This window comes from Alexandromys fortis, unplaced genomic scaffold, assembly GCF_014885135.2.
Source record: "Alexandromys fortis isolate MF-2015 unplaced genomic scaffold, M_Fortis_MF-2015_v1.1 scaffold_250, whole genome shotgun sequence".
NCBI classification, from domain to species: Eukaryota; Metazoa; Chordata; class Mammalia; order Rodentia; family Cricetidae; genus Alexandromys; species Alexandromys fortis.
In genome coordinates this window covers 206,874-223,216 of record NW_026068128.1, presented here as the reverse complement: position 1 = coordinate 223,216, position 16,343 = coordinate 206,874, and the positions used below count along the sequence as shown (strand labels likewise).

The 16,343-nt window shown below is 48.5% G+C and overlaps 1 protein-coding gene across 9 annotated transcripts in view; it reads left to right on the top strand.

Annotated features, from left to right (window-relative positions):
* Positions 1-16,343, top strand: part of Tead1 (TEA domain transcription factor 1) — a 232,370-nt gene that overhangs the window by 185,817 nt on the left and 30,210 nt on the right. For all 9 annotated transcript variants that reach the window (XM_050125913.1, XM_050125916.1, XM_050125915.1 and 6 more), the window contains 3 exons: positions 165-211; positions 1,043-1,104; positions 2,642-2,766. In XM_050125913.1, coding sequence (XP_049981870.1) covers positions 165-211; positions 1,043-1,104; positions 2,642-2,766 — 234 coding nt within the window. The remainder of the gene's footprint in view (positions 1-164; positions 212-1,042; positions 1,105-2,641; positions 2,767-16,343) is intronic.

The following is a 16,343-nucleotide window of genomic DNA, read 5'->3' as shown; positions in this document are numbered from 1 at the left end:
AGGGTAAGCTATGGTCTGAAAACACCACTGACCACACCTGTACTCCACAGCTGGTGGGTGGAAACACTGGTATTCTTCAGAAGGGACTTAAGATTTTGCACACATCACAAACTGTTCTTTAATGAGAACTTATAACCCTGAAGCCTTTGCCTCTTACCTTCCAGTTCTGGCCTGGAATGATACAGACAGGACAGCCAGGATCCTCACAAGAGTAAGTCTGGGAAGGGCCCAGATAGCAGGGGGAGATAGCCCACCCTGGGGGATTTCTTCGGCACCAGGATTTTTTAGGGGATAGAGGGAGGAGATCGTCAAACGGAAGTCCCTGAATCTGCCAGTCCTTATGTCCCCATGTTCTAGGACTTGGCAGAGGACCCGCCTTTCAGACTTAGCACAGATGTAGACTCATTTGTCCCACCCTCAATATTAGCAGTGACACAGCCAGACACTTGAATTAGGTCCCTTATTCTTCATGGCTTTGGCTGCAGCACCAGGGGCTTCCTCACCTTCTAGAGGTCAGCAGAGACACTGGCTTTCCACTGTGGCAGTCCCTGCAATAGGGGTGCCTGATAGGAAATCCCAGAGACCCCTTGAATTTAGGGAGCAAGTTCAGCCCACAAGAGTCAAGGGCAGTTTGGGGATAAAGCAAAAAGGATATTTTCTTTGTATATACTGAGCCGTGTGGTCTAAAGAAGGGAGCTCCTGGCTCACGGCACCCTAGACCTTGCCTGGGCTATGACAGATGACCCTGGTCTGTGTGGGCATGAAAAGTGCTCACTATAGGTACCTGCTACACCAAGGGGAAGAGCTGAACCCTGGCCAGCTTATCCCACCAAATCGTTATGAGTGTTCAGCCCCCGCAGCCTGCTGACCTGCCTTTGTTTGGAGGGAGAAACTTCCTCTTTGTAGATATAGTTCAGCATGAAATGGGCAACCCAGTGCAGGCAGGGAGCCAGGCAGTGTGGTGGGTCATGGGGGAGTCCTACTGGAGGCCAAAGCTACCACTGTACCCACGATTTGACTCTTGCTAACTGTTTGTCCCTAGCGTCAAGCCCTTTGTGCAGCAGGCCTACCCCATCCAGCCAGCAGTCACAGCCCCCATTCCAGGTGAGTCTTCTTGTTTCTTCTTCGATGGGGAGTGAGGGGCAGCCCGGCCTCTCTTGTCCCAAGAGTGCAGTGATGCTGTTCTTAGCCACCAGCCACCCCTCTTCTTTTCCCTCCTAAGGGCGAGCCCTATCTTGAAGCTGAGAAAAGTCCCAGGCATCTCCCATCAGACGCTGGGTCCCTTCACTGAAGAGCTCCTTCTCCTGGGGTCTAGAGAGATGGCTCAGTGCTTAAAAGCACCAATTGCCATTGCAGAGGACCTGGGTCCATTTTCCATCACCCACACAATATAACCATTTGTCAATCCAGTTCCAGGGGATAAAATCCCCTATTCTGACCTTTGGGCACCAGGCACACATATGATACACTTATGTATATGCAGGAAAAGCATTTATAAGATGATAAAAGCTACTAAATAAGAATAAAATTTAAACCAGCCATTTCTCCCAAGCGCTCTTCCTGTGGGGTTGTCAGGAAACAGGAAGCCTGGCCACTTTCACCTAAGATGCTGGGTTCCACTTAGAAGGGGAAGTTGTTGTGGCTGCCGTCCTCAGCAGCTGCCAAGTCCTGCAATCTCAGTCAGGCACAGATAACTTCAGCTTTCTTAGATAGTGAATTTCAGTTCCTGGCTGGTTTCCTTCTGCAGTGGAGGGCTTCCATGGGAGCTCAGAGCAGAAGCTGTGAGCCTGGCTGGCCCTTCTGGCCGCCTTACCGTGAATTCTCTTACCCAGGTATACATAGTGTCACTCAGCTGAAATTCTTGTGGTGTTGTATAATCCTTGATTTACCCCCTTTAGTGTCCCAAATAAAATTGCAATCCCTTGTTGGCCTCTGCTTCCATGGAGCATCCTGAGGGAATGGTCACAGTCTTGAGATAGAAGGTGAGCCAATAGAAGCAGTGCTCTGTGAGTCCTGACTTGACAGGATGCCTTCACAAGCAATTCCCTAGGTGCTTCTGCCATCCTTCCCTTGCTCTGCAGCCTGCCCTCTTTGCCCAGGACTAGCTGCCTGTATTAGTCGCTTTGACAAAATTTCAGTACAAGCAGCTGAAGGAGGAAAGTTTTGTTTGGGTTCACAGTTTGAGGGTGTAGTCCACCGTGGCAGTGAAGTCAGGGTGAGAGGAGTGTGAGACAGCTGGTCGTGTTCCATCCATAAGACAGGAAGCAAAGAGAGCAGTGCAGGTGCTCAACTCTGTCTCTTACACGTAGTTCAGGACTCTGGCCGTGAGATGGTGTTATGCACCTTCTGGGCGCCTCTTTCCTTAAGTTAAACCTCGCGGATGTTTTACCAAAGTGACTCTAAATTTAGTCAAGCCTTTTGGTGGACCTTAAGCATTATCAACCATCACAGTGTTGTCCTCCTGCCACGGTCCCTTAACCTTAGCTGAAGCTGTCTTCATGATGAGCCTCGTGCAGTCTGCTTAGCTGTCACACTGCCTGGGTGCCCCTAGCGGAGGGAGTCGTCCTTCCCTTCTAGGCCCCACTGAGGTCTAGGACGAGGCACACGTGGACTTGTGTAAAGGTGACCATTGTTATTTCAGGGTTTGAGCCTGCGTCAGCCCCAGCTCCCTCGGTCCCTGCCTGGCAGGGCCGTTCCATCGGCACAACCAAGCTTCGCCTGGTGGAATTTTCAGCTTTCCTTGAACAGCAGAGAGACCCGGACTCGGTGAGTGTACCCAGAGGGATGTGGCTAGTGGGAAGTGCTTCTATGCCTGCTTGTTTCTTCACCCTGTGGTCTACCCTTTATGGACCCCTTTCCCTTACATCTGTGTAATGTCCTCTGTAAAACCCGGGGGAAAGGATGCTGTTGGCAGATAGCTCCAGCTTCAAAGGTGGTTGTTCACTGCTGCTTGGACTACAAGCTCCAGGGAGTACCTTGGCTGGAGGCAGGCCCTCATCAGGCTTATGTCTCATAAAATTTAACAACAGGTGACATTACTGAGCGTTCTTGTGTGGCTGCTATGGTTTAAAGTAGTTGAGCACAATTAGATAAAGACGACAGTGGATCAGTAACTTCTTCAATCATGTAGTTAATTTCTCTGGGCTAAAGATTGTTTCTAAAACACTAAAGCCTAAACAGTCAACCATCCTATTATCTAGCATTTGTACATTTGTGCGGTCCCCCCCCCCCCCAAAAAAAACCCCAAACAACAAAAACATTATCTCCAGAAGTAATGTTGGTGCTCTGATAGCTACTGTGGACTGCAGTGTCTTACCGTGTTGTAAATACCAGAAACACAGGCATCTGGAGTCTGTTTGTCATTTGCTTCTTTTCCTTCCCCACCCACTCCATCTTGTACGCATCATCCCGTGCATATGCGTGCCTCCCTTCTTCCCCAACCCCATAAGCCTGTACCCTTTGTTCACGCCCACTCCTTGGCTGAGAGTGTGAGGGCTGCATCTGTGTGTGGGTGAGCCCCAGGCAGCAATCATGAGTTAGTGTTTGGGATCCTCACCAACTTCTTTCCGTGCTCCATCTCCCGACAGTGACCTCTTTGGGGACCATGCTGAAAATGCAGTTCCTGGGTTCACTGTGGGTCTTGCTATCATCCGTTATCAATAGAAAAAGCCAGGCATGGTGGCAGACAGATCTCAGTGAGTTTGAGATCAGCCTGGTCTACATAGTAAGTTCTAGCACTGACAGGGCTCCATCATAAGACCGTGTCTGAGACACAGAGGGAGGGAGAGAGGGAGGCAGGCAGGCAGGCAGGCAGACAGATGACAGGCAGACAGACAGGCGAGCACAGTTTGTCCTACATGAATACTATGCTGAGCAGCATCAGAAGTGACCCTCCGAGCTTCTGCTTGGCTGGGGTGGAGGTGCCCAAGGAGGAGGCAGTGCACCAGATGTTATCAAAGTTCCAAGAGCTCACGTGGGACCTTCTGACATACCTGCCCCCCTGAGGACTGACAGGGAATAGGGCTGCTGCAGTTAGGAGCCGGTGAAGTAAAGTGGGTAGCAGAAACTGAACAAGCACTTGGCTAGAGCAAGGCTGCAGCTGCATGGTCTGCTCTGCTCTGGTGGCTGGAGGCTGTCTGGACTCGTCCACACAGGAGAAAGCATTGTGATGACAGCAGAAGACCACAGTCTTGTTCTTCCTGGAGGCTGGCCTGACCATCTCCCTTCCGCATCTTGTGTTTGTTCCCGAGGACTTTGCCATTGATTTTATCCCCGCAGCACCCCTGTAGATAGGTTCTGTTTTCCTCGCTTTGCAGAGGAAGAAACTGAGTCCAGGTGACTTAAGTTATACAGTTAGCAAGCAGGAGGACCGGTCTACATCCTATCGCTCATGTTTGAAATTGCCTAATCAAAAACACATCAGATTTCTTGATCGTGGTCCCTCAGTGTGGGTGGAACATCCCCAAAGCTGCAAATGCCCAATCCCTTATAGCCTACACACACCCTCCTCTTTACTTTAAATCATGGATTTGTTTGAGGGGGAGGGGTCGCTTTTTGAGACAAGGTTTCTTTGTGTCATGCGTTTTTGTTTTAAATAGTTTCATACTGCACTGTTCGGGGAATGTAGATGACACCATCCCATAGACTGAGGTCCCAAACTAAATAAAAAAGAAGTACTCTAAGGGCCAACTACATAGAGTATGTCAGAGGCTTCTGAGAGTCTTTCCTCACAGTTGAAAGCTGCTTGATCTTCATGCACTGCTCCTGCAGAGAACCCACCCTCCTTCAGGCCCAGCTTCCAGAGATCCGATGCCCTTCCTGGCCTCCAAGGCCTCGCATGGCGCATTCAAAGGCACATGCATACAGACACATAATGAAAACTAAAATCTTTTTAAAAATAAGGTTACTTGATCTGTAGTTTAAAAATGTCTAGTTTCAGCTGGGCGGTGATGGTGCACGCCTTTAACCCCAGCACTCGGGAGGCAGAGCCGGGTGGATCTCAGTGAGTTTGAGGCCAGCCTGGTCTACAGAGTGAGTTCCAGGACAGCCAGGACTGTTACATAGAGAAACCCTGTCTCAAAAAACCAAACCAAAACAAAAAAAAAAGGTTGTGTAGTTTCAAGGTTAGATATGTAGCTCAGTGGGTGAGGGTTGTTTAGTAGGAATGTTCTAGACCCTGGGTTCTGCCCAATAGCATCTCAACAGTAGGAGCGTAACAGTTTTAGGCAATGAAAATACTTTCTAATGTATCTTGATGTTGATGTTTCTGACTTGGGGTTTGACATTTATATCAGATTCGCCAAATAAAATCTTAACGCTATTATATAATAATGTTATCTAGTCTGCCTCACATTATTTTGTAGCACACTCATTCTGCAGTTAAATGTACACAGATGAGTGTATGGGGGCTGGCTCAGTTGGTAGAGTGCTTGCCTAGCATGCACGGAGCCCATGCCTATAATCCCAGCATTTGGGAGGTAGACACAGAAGGATCAGGGGTTTACACTCATCCTTGAATTGATAATCAGTTGCAGGCCAGCCTGGGCTACATGTGTAGCAGGCTGATACTGTACATCTTCTCTTTTAGTGGAAACATGAGGGCCCAAGTGTAGTCTCTGTGCTGGAAGAGAAGAGTGGTGATTGGGTCCTTGAAGTGAAAGGGGATTACCAAGTTATTTCAAGCATCTAACAGGGTCTGAAGCACCAGCTTTTGCCATGACCTCACCTACCATACACTAGGCAAACCCCCCCCCCCCCCATGTGTTCCCTGACAGGCCTGAGTGCTGCTTCAGAATCAAGATTAGGCTGAAAAATTCAAAACATGTGCATGGTTTCTTTGGCTCTTGAGGCTCCCTGTGACTTCTGAGACATTAATTTCATTGTATTTTTTTTTCTGAGATAGAGAAGTTATGGTCATTTAAAATACTCAGCTGGTATGTTTAAAGACATTTGCAAATACTTAAAATTTAACATGAAAACATTAGTCACATTAATTTGATAAGGAAATTAGCAAAGTGGCCAATAACTCTAAGACCTTAACCAAATTAAATGTTGCAGTTGGAATGTCTAGCTCTTTGCCCCGTCTCTGCTTGCCCTCTATTTCTTCTGTGTCTTTGCAGCAATGTAGGTTCATTCAAATCGTGAGGTGGTGAATTATCTCCAGGAGGGGCTGGGGAGATGGCTCGGAGTTCAGTTCACAGCATCCACATCAGGCGGCTCACCAGGGTCTGCAGGCACCTGCGTGCATGCGTACGTCCCTACACACAGACACACATGCATACATGTAATTGAAATGAAGTAAATCTTAGAGAATAGTCTTAGTAGGAGAGAGGGAGTGAGTGAAAAAAGAGCCAGACACGGTGCTGGGGAGTTCGCTTACTCTGAAACTCGGAGCTAAAGTCCCTCTACCTCTTCCTGAGGAAGAGGTTGAAGGGGATCGTTACCTCCTAGGCCGCTCTGAACCCTGGTCTTCTGTGTCATGAGTTCTTAGCCTGTCTCCCTGGTGCGGGGGTTGCCTTTCTTGAAACCGCACTGGCTCGCCACATGACGCTGTTGTCATCACTAAGGACTTCTCAGCTTTGCGACTGTCATGTGGACAGTGTTATTTCCAGCAGCAGTTATGGCCAGTACCTCTTAAACCTTTCCCATGTACCAACACTATATGTTAGCTTATTTAATCCTTATGAAATAGTGTGCCTAATGTTTGACTGCCAACTGATACTCAAGATGGGATTCTTATCTAGGTCAGCTGACTCCGAGCCCTGAGATTGTGACCAAAAGGCTGTCTGGTGCATTTATGTCTGAGTAATAGCCTGTGTTCATGGCCTAAGGCTGCGAGGAACTAATGGAAGGATAATAGATGGCCTCACGCCCCCTGCTGGCCCCATGTCCTGTGTGCAGCAGATGGCAGCACTTCCCCAAGTTGGTGGTTGTTTATGTTGGTAGGAAACCAGCAAGGCAGTCCCTCTGTTACCTTTGGCTCCACTAGAAGCGAAGAGAAAAACAGCAGAGGGTGAAGGAAAGGAGGAAGAACCTAAATAACAAAGACTGTTTCAGAAGTGGTTGGGAGTGCTTGAAAAGTGTGCTTCCTACATGGTTTCAGTGTTGGGCATCGAGTGTGAAGTGCAAGTTCCTCCGTGGATGGGGGCCATCTAGGGCCAGTCCTGGAATTGGGGCCCAGTGTGCAGAGGGGAATGCAGGCAGCTGCTTCCTTGTATACACAAAAGCTCCTAGTAGGAAATGTGTGTGCCTGAGAAAGCCTGGATGGTTCCCCACCCCCAACCCACTCCTGGAACCAGGAAGCTTCCTTCAGTGGTGCCTTGCCCTGCCCCTCTACTCGCCTACAGCACAGCCCCTCCTTGCCACTCTTCCCAGGTGCCAGGTTCATGCTTCATGACCACTGTGGTCTGATTGCCAGCGTGAGCAGGAGCTGGGCGCAGAATACAGTGTACAGGGTTGCTTAGAGAAGGGGATGCTGGGAGAGGAGATGACACATGGTCCAGCTCTGGCACCGGAGCATGCCTGACCGGCAAGACCCCCCTAAGCTTGCCTTTTTGTGTGCCTCCAAAGTGTGAGCTCCAGGGACAAGGCTAGTGTGGAACTGGATAGCCTTTCTGGCATCTTCATTTCCAGCTCAGCTGTCTGTGATGACAGCGAAGTAAAGAACGTCCTCACCTGGTCTCTTCTGCCTCACTTTCATGACACCTGTAACTCATACAAAGATAAGATTCCTTGGCTTCTTGGTGTGTGACCCTCGGTTTCCAGGTTTTGTTGTGAGCCTAGTAAGGTCTCTGAGTAGCTGGCTGTGTTACTTGCATTTTGATGCTGTATTTAGGCAAATCTGACATTGCCAAAGTGACTTTTGATCCGGTCTTGAAGTTCTACAATGGGAAGTAGGGCCAGATGGTGGGTGGTGAGAGCAGAGCCTTGGTGGATAGCAGCCGCAAGAGGCAGAGGGTACCTGGGAGGGTCGAGCACGCTGATGGGATGTAGAAGAGCCACGGGGCCAGGGAGGAAGCTCTTACAGTGTCTTGCCATCCTTAAGCTAAACAAGGCATTGACATTGGTGCTGGGATCCAGAGTTTATGTAGCATTGGAAGCAGTTCACAGATAGATGGGAGGCTTGACTATTTGAACTTTGAATCAAAAGCCAGTGGCTTGAGGCATTTTAGGGAAATTCCAAGCAATAAATCACTAATATGTAGTGCTGGCTGAACAAGTGCCCTGCCCCCCATACTGACTTTCAGAGAGAGAATGACGTTAACCTCAAAGCGGGGGAGAGAGAGGATCAGGATGGACAGTTAGTTAGTTCATAGCTCAGTGTGGAGGATGAGAGCAAAGTCCAGACAGTTGTGTTCTGCTCGATGGAAATTGCTAAAGGTGGCCTAGGCCAGGGATGGACAGTGCCTGACTTCTTTCTGCTCCTTATCTCTCAGTGGCTGGAAGCATCTGGACCGTGGGACCCTGGCCTGTGGTCTGAGTCAACAGCCTCCTTGCCTGAGGGAACACCAAGTTCTCTGCTCCAGCTCTCATTGATGTCCCACTGATGTCCCCTCAGATAACCTGATTCCTTCCAGTAAAGTGGTTGGGCCAACCTAGGCCTGAAGATGATTTAATTTTCTTATCTTTATAGCTTCTTGCAAAGACTTAAATGCCCAGATCCAGTAAAATTCCTTTGTCAGACCACAGTTTTGACGCTAGTGGGTTCAGGGAAATGTCATCAGAACAAGTCAGAAGAAACTAGCCTGGTGTGAGAGAGGATGGGCTTGGGCTGGAGATGATGTGGTGTTCAGAGTCAGTTCTAAGCAGCCTTCGCCTCTGCCCTGGGTGGCTGCAGCAGGGTAGTGTGTCAACCGTGAAGCCTCCGGGTTGGGTAGGGGCTGCTAAGCCAGTCCTGTGTCTGTGTTGTGGCTGACCAGGCAGACTGTACGGCAGCTCTCTTTCACTTGACCTTCACATTCACCCCAGAAATGACCAAGCCTGCTGTGCCCTCCTTGTGTCCAGATGACACAGCCCAGGAAGGCTAACAAGTCACACAGCTCTCCAAAGGCAGATTCCTATCTCTGCATCCTTCACATCCTTAGAATACATGGTCTCAAAGTACATTTGACCTTCCAGGGCTCGGAGGGGTGCTGCACCTTGTTTCGATGGTTGGCTGGACTCAGGTGGGCGGCTCCTAGGTTTTCCTCTGTGGTGCCCCAGGAGGACCCGAGATAAGATGGTATCCAAGGCTCTGCATGATGCCCAGGCGTGGTACAGCCCCTCAGCTCTTTCTCTGAGTGGTGCTAAGTTGCCCCACACCCAGCACAAGGCTGCAGCCCGTCTGCTGGTGGTTTATATTCGCTGAGCTGGTCTGGGAACTCACCCTCTTTCTTCATTAGCCTTTGGGGAAGAGGCAATTGAAAGCATCTGGAAATGCAGGTTTTATAGACATTTCACAGAGGCTCAGCCAGGCTCCGTCTGCTTTCCTTGGCGGCTCAGCGTCCCTCCTGCTTGCCTTCCCAGTGGCCGCCTTGTGCTCAGCCATTGTGTCCTTTCTGCTGCACTGGGTGGAATTAGGAAGGGGAAGGAGGCATCCTGGTAGGAAGTAAAGGGATATAGCACCCTGCCATGCTTAAGCCCAGGAGGACTCCTGGTTCAGGGTCACCTTCTCCCTGGCAGCTGCAGAGGCCCGTGCAACCCCCCAGCCTCTCCTGGCTGAATCTGCAAGTCACTTTCTTGACTTGACTCCACACCCATCCCCTGTGCCTGCCATTAAAGGCTGCCCAGGTCATGCGAGGGTTCCGGACAGACAGTCCAAGCTAGAGTGTGTCAGGAAGCAAATGCAGGTGATTTGTCCTCATTCGATTTCAGCTTGGACACCAGTGTCCTTCGACATGAGTGATTTGTCTCGATTTCTTTAGATTCCTAAGTGGATTATAATTTTTCTCTTGGTATTATTTGACAGCAGTCATTTTTCAAGGTTTTACTAAGTTCTTCAAATACTTGGAATTTTTGGGAGAAGTTTAGGAGAAGATCGCCATCTTCAGGTTGCATGGCGCAGTGCAACTTTCAGGCCTATTTTAGGGCACAGATTTTCTTTTCTCTTCCCTCTTTCCCTCCTTTCTTCCTTCACTGCCTTTTCAAAACTGAAACAGCCACATCAGAATTCTCTAATTGAGGTAGAATATCAGTCCTACTGGGGAAAGGAAAGAGGTTGGAGTGGGAAGGAAAGAAAACAGTGATACCCCAGTAGCCACTGGGAGAGTTTCTGTTCCTCGTTGTCGTGGATTGGGTACATCCCCAGCTATTCCATTGCCATTTTAGAGGACAGACCTTTTGAGCTTCCTCAAAGGGAGCCTCTGGTTCTGGCATCTGCTAGCATGAGGGAAATTCAGAGACCTCTTCTCACTCCAGTAGTGATGGTAACTTCGGGATAGTGGGACTCACCCTGATGAGCCTGGAACTTCCCTCCCTCCCACCATCCATTTCTGTTTTAAATCAGTCTTTCCATGTTGTTGCTGTCTGAGGGATCGCACTACTTCAGATTATCCCAGCCCACGCAGAGAAGTGCCACAGTTACAGAGTGAGCGGTATTTGTGACAGTTTCTCTGTGCTCACTTGATACTGTAGTTTTCATAATTCTCTCCTTAATCCTCCTGCACTCATGTGTGCAGAATGGAGGCACCTGGGATAGAGGGGCTGAAGGCCACAGCCCAGAAGGTTCTAGGAAGTGGGTGGAATCAGCAGCAAATCTAGACCCAGGTCTCCTCACTCCTCTGTGGTTTCCATTAGCAGCAAAGGACAAAAGGAGCTAGGGACCCAGAAGACAGAACCTTGCTACAGGAGGAAGGCCCCTCGTTAGCCCTTCCCCACCCCATGTTCTGCAAATCCCAAGGATTGTTATTCACCCTTTCAGGTTCTTAGTGACTGTGGTGAAGGGCAGACTAAGACCACAGCAGTAGAAAGACGAGCTGAGAGATTCCTCGAGTCTCAAGTGGATTTGCCTTCCCTGGGGTCCCACATGCACACCATCACCCTGATTTCTGTACAACTGTTTTGAGCCACAGAGGAACTTTACAGTCTGACCCAAGCTTATTTGAGGCCCAGGGAGCTTGCAGTCAACATCAGATAAACATCCTGAGAAGCCATACTTCTTGTTTCCTTTTATGGTTTCTTCTTTCTCGTCCCCCCACCCCCACCCACTGTTCCATGGTAGTCATTCTTGGGCTGTTTGTTTAAGCTAAGGCAAATTGAACCACATGGTCCATACGGAAAACAGCCATATGCCACCTGTGTCTCCTCCCCTCCTGGTCCCTCTTGGTAGCGATAGCGCTGCATAGCCCTTGTAACCTCTTCTTTGTGTTCTTTACATGTAATTCATTATCACTCTGCGTATGTGTGTGTGCACGCACATGTGTGTACACACATGAATGTACATGCCATGGCATGCAGCTTGGGAGTCGGTTCTCTTCTTTCACTGGTGATGGAACTCGGCTCTTTCCACTTTTGAGGGGCCCTCGTTCATAATTTTTGGAAAATACCTACTGACTTCTTACTATGGGAGAGCAGGATTTAGCTCTCTCTATTAGCATATGTTAAATATAAAATACCTGCTTCTCTTCTGCTTTTAACCCCTCTGTGTACTTTACCAGAATTTCTGGTTTAATTCTCATTTCACTTACATCACAAATCAGTTTTCTTTTTTATACAGCAATGTGACCTGTTAGCTCTATTGCCTTTCTTAGAGATGTGTCCTAAGAGTGTGTGATTGCCTCTGTTTGTCATCTGTCCGATTTTTCTGTATCAACACAGACACATCTCTTCTGGGGGTTCCACATGCACACAGGTACCCCATTTCTAGTATAATTCTAGAACTTTCTCTAGATGTTCTGATAGAGAAATCTCTCAGGCCCATTTTCCTTGCTACCACCTCTCTAGGAGCCCAAAGCCCATGTCCTGCTTGACCCAGTTACTGACCGGGTTCCTCTGAGAAGGACCCTTGCTCATTTATTCTGAGAAATGTATCCTGTAGTTACTAAAAAACGTCAGGATAGGTCAGTGTTCTGAAGCCTCCTGTGTCTGAAAATGAACTCTACTCTCATATAAACGGGTAACTGGTGTGTTTATTTTTATTTTATGTGTTTTAAGTGTTTTTGCATGCGTGCATGTGGGCATGGTAAATGTGGAAGTCAGAAGAGCCCTCAGAGGCCAGATCCCAGGAACTGGAGTTATGGATGAAGGCCATGTAGGTGCTGGGAACTGAACCTTCCAAGAACAAATGCTGAGCCATCTCTTCAGTCCCCAGAGTCATTGTATGAAAAGCACAGTTTAAGTGTGATGTGCAGGCGAGGCGGAGATGATTGTCTTCGATGTCCTCATGATTATCAGTGTGTGAAAGGGTGCTTGCTTAGGTGGGTAACATGATTCTGGGCACAGAACCAGAATCTCATAAGCTGCCTCCCCAGTCTGCACAGTCTTTGAAGAAAAACAGCTTGTAGTGTTTGCTTATGGGTTTAGTGTTCCTTGCTCAGTGCCTGGTAGACAGCGGTAGGTGGTAGGTGTGTCCACTGGGTACTGTGTCTGTTGTTGCCCTTGGTATACGTGTGACTGTTTATAGCTATTAAGTACCTAGGAAGCTTTGCTTCTTAAAATGTTTGTTTGCTTTAATTTTTTATGTTTATGGTTTATGTGTGGCATGTGCCATAGCGTGCATTTAATGGTCAGAGGACAGCTTTGTGGAGTCCTCTCCTTATTCTTTACATTTTCCACCTCCCTCCTCCTCTCTTTCCAGTGGTTTAACCAAGAGTGCCTTCACCCACAGAGCCATCCCCCTGGACCTGGTTTTTGTTGTTTACAAATTATTGTTTTCAACTGAACAGGTTGGGTTTTGAAGAATTAATGGTCCTGGCCTTTGTCACAGGTCGTTTCTTTGACAGCTACTTCCTTTTGAAAGTGTTTTCCTACACTGGTTTGTACGTGTGTCCATCCATTCCCTTAGGGAGGAATTACAGCCTCAACCCAGTGGTCTTCAGAGTTTCGATTTTCTTTATACATCAGGTTGCTTTGTTCCTTTTGCCCTTTGGGTTTGCAGCCAGGGCTCCTGAGCTGTCCAGGCTGAATTGCAGGGAAAGTGAGGTCTATTTGTTTCCTGCTCTGGTCTCCAGGACACCTTCCCCAGCCTTTGTATTCTTAGAAGCAGAGTCACTCCTTGGCGGCACTGGAGCCCGCAGACACCACTGGCCAGGCTTTGGTTCCACATCCCTGGCCTTGGAGAGACAGTGCCAGCTTCTCTGTCCCTTTCAGCCCTTCAGGCACAGAGGTCATATCCTCAAAATAGAAACCTTTGTAGACTCGGTCTACTGCACTTGTGGCTTGGTCTAATTTAATTTCACGTATTTGGGGACTGCTGTTCAGCTTTTCTTCTCAAGTCAGCTTTCAGGAACAGTTGAGTGCACATTTGGGAGGGCATAGGTGGTTCTTCAGGAACATAGTGGTGATCTCTGTGCCACCCAAAGCCTGGCTCTCACATGGCCAAGCTTAATTCTTGACTCCAGGCCTATTCCCGAATGTGTAACTTCAGACAACAATGTGTAACTCTGAGCTCCTGGTTCCTCCTCTGTACAGAGAAGAGTCCACTACAGCAGGGATGACCTGAGTTATCCTTATGAAAAGCATGACTCACGACAGCCTGGGGACACCGGACCTGGTCGTCCCTTCCACACAGGCCGGAGGTTCAGTTCAGTTCCCGAGCAGCAGGCTCTGAGGACCATTAAACCTGCCACGCACCCTCTTCTGCTTGCTCCTAGCTCCTGAGTGATGGCTATTTTTTCCCACCCAGGATGGGGTGATTATCCATAACCCAGACCATCAGTGGTCTAGTGTATTGACTGCTCTGTGTCTGGCAGTCTTTATGCCAAGCACCTTCTGCCTATAATAGTTACCTCTGGGACTCTTCTGTTGCCCAGCCTTGCACTGTCAGCGTGCATCGGAGGCTCAGAGGGTTCCTTCTTTGTGCTCAGTCGCTACCATGGTTTTCAACTTGTATGACCCTGTCTTGGGGAGATGAAAACAAATGTCTCCTGACCCCAGATTAAGCATCAATGATAATTCAAAGTAAGGATTCCATTCAAGTCACCCTTGGGAACCAGTGAATTCACTGGGTTCCCTTATGGTCATGAGTGGAGGGCTTGTGTACAGTGATTTGGTTGACCCCCTCCTAAAAAAGAGTAACACCATTAAAAAAAAAATCTTACCTCAGTATCAATGGCAACTGCCCCGGGCTGCATAAGTGAGGTTCCCTTGCATTTAACTGTCCACATTCTGTCTACTACTCATGGGGGTCCTATCTCCCCAAGGCAATGCACAGCCGAGGCAAAGTTACTATGGAGAGCTGGGAAAGAGTCCGAACGAGATCTCTAGTGAGGGTCTGATGGCCTTCCCCACTCCCTTCTCCCATGAGGAAACCGCAGCAAGCTGGCTCTTGAAGGTGTCCAGGGGCAGTCACAGCTGCCCTCACGGAGATGGAGATGGCTCTGGGTTCCACAGTGTGGCCGTTCCTTCTTGGCCCCTGTGAGTATGATCAAGTTCGCCCCTCTGTTCCTGACTTCTTGACAAGGAGTGGTCTGAACTCCAACACTTGTATGCTGACCTTTCAATGTCAAGAGCAAGAAAACGTCAAGCTTCAGAGCCTATTGGCTTTGTTGCCACTCTGCCCTAGCCTGTGGGCTATCAGTGGGTTGAAAGAGCTGGGAGTTCAGGCTGTGCACCATTCTTTCCCATGACTCACTGCCTTACAGGAGGCAGCAGAGCTGGCAGAAGTGAGGCCTCTCAGACTTCAGGCTAGAGATTCACAGTTCCTTAACCTTCACTGTACCTTCCATCTTTCTGTGGCTTTTATTGTCTTGTTTTTGAGAAGATGGCCTTGGGACTGGAGAGATGGCTCAGTGGGCAAGAGCCCCTGTTACTTGTGCAGAGGATGAGTTTGGTTCCCAGCATGCACATGGGTAACTTACAGCTATCTGTAGCAGCGTCAGCTCCATGGGCCTTTGTGGACATCAGGCACGCATGCGGCGTGTATACATACACTCAAGGATGCACCCATACATATGAAGATTAAAATGAGAAGATATTGTGACAGCCTTTGCACAGATGTCCCCTCCCCAAGCCACAACACGGTGGCTTTGCCTTGGTCTTTACAGGCCTTGGGGCATAGGCTTACTCTCTTCTTCCACAGAAGGCTCTCATTTTGGGCTCGAAGCTGCCAGGCATCTGCTATAGAAAAGTTTTGTAGGGTCCTGTTTTTATCTCACCTGGAATCCACTAGTCTTGGAAGCCTTGGTAAAGTTAGCACCCAGAAGTTGCCTACGTGAGGGTTTGGCCATCCTGAAGAAGATATCTACCCAGTCATGTTCTGCATGCGTGGGATACTGGCACCAGATAAGACATCCATCCTTGTGCTTCTCAGTGTCATGGCCAGAGTTCTTCAGTTGGATAGCAGTCAGGATAGCAGCCAGCACTCCTTTGGGATATATCTTCTAGAGTTTATAGCCAGTCATAATTCAGTTGATGAAACTGAATTATCCATGACCCCAAACCACTTCCTTCTGGTAGTACTTTTAATATGCAGGTATACTGTGCACATCAGGAGTGTCATGTAAAATGGCAGCAGCTAGCTTTTGAGTGCTTGCTTTTCATTGGCTCTAGGATCTATGACAAACTTCGAAGTATGGTGTCATTTAAACCTGACAACCCTGTGAGATTCACTCCGTCATTGTTGCCACTCTGGACATTAAGGAGGCAGAGTCATTGTCAGAGATAGCATACACTGACTAGGGCTTTATCCTTGAACTGGCTGAATCTGGACTCCACATTTTTTTTTACCAGTGGGCAAAACTGTAAGAGTGTTTGCCAAGCCTTCAACAATTTGAATATTAAGTATAACAGCCTAACTCAGGGTAATAGTTAGTGAGTTATTGATTTAAACCTTTTTTTGGGGGGGGGGTGATCCGCTATGCAAAGAACTGGAGATGTAGTGTCCCTTTAATTCCTTGAGTTTTCCTGGAGCCCCTGCTCTTCTGGACGTTCCTCGGCCCTGTGACTTAATGGGAAATGCAGATCTAGATAGTAACGTCACACTCAGCTACATATTGGACCTCATCGAGGAACTTTAAAAGTGACCCATGCCTGGCCTCAATTTTCAGAGGTTCCAATTTAGTAAGAGTGGGAAACAGGCATTAGTGATTTTTTTAATAATTGTTGGGGGTCAGAACACACACCTTTGTGTTCCATGTACAAAGTCTTAAGCCAGGTATGGTGACAGTACATTTTATCCCAGTCCTTAGGAGGCAGAGGCAGGTGGATCT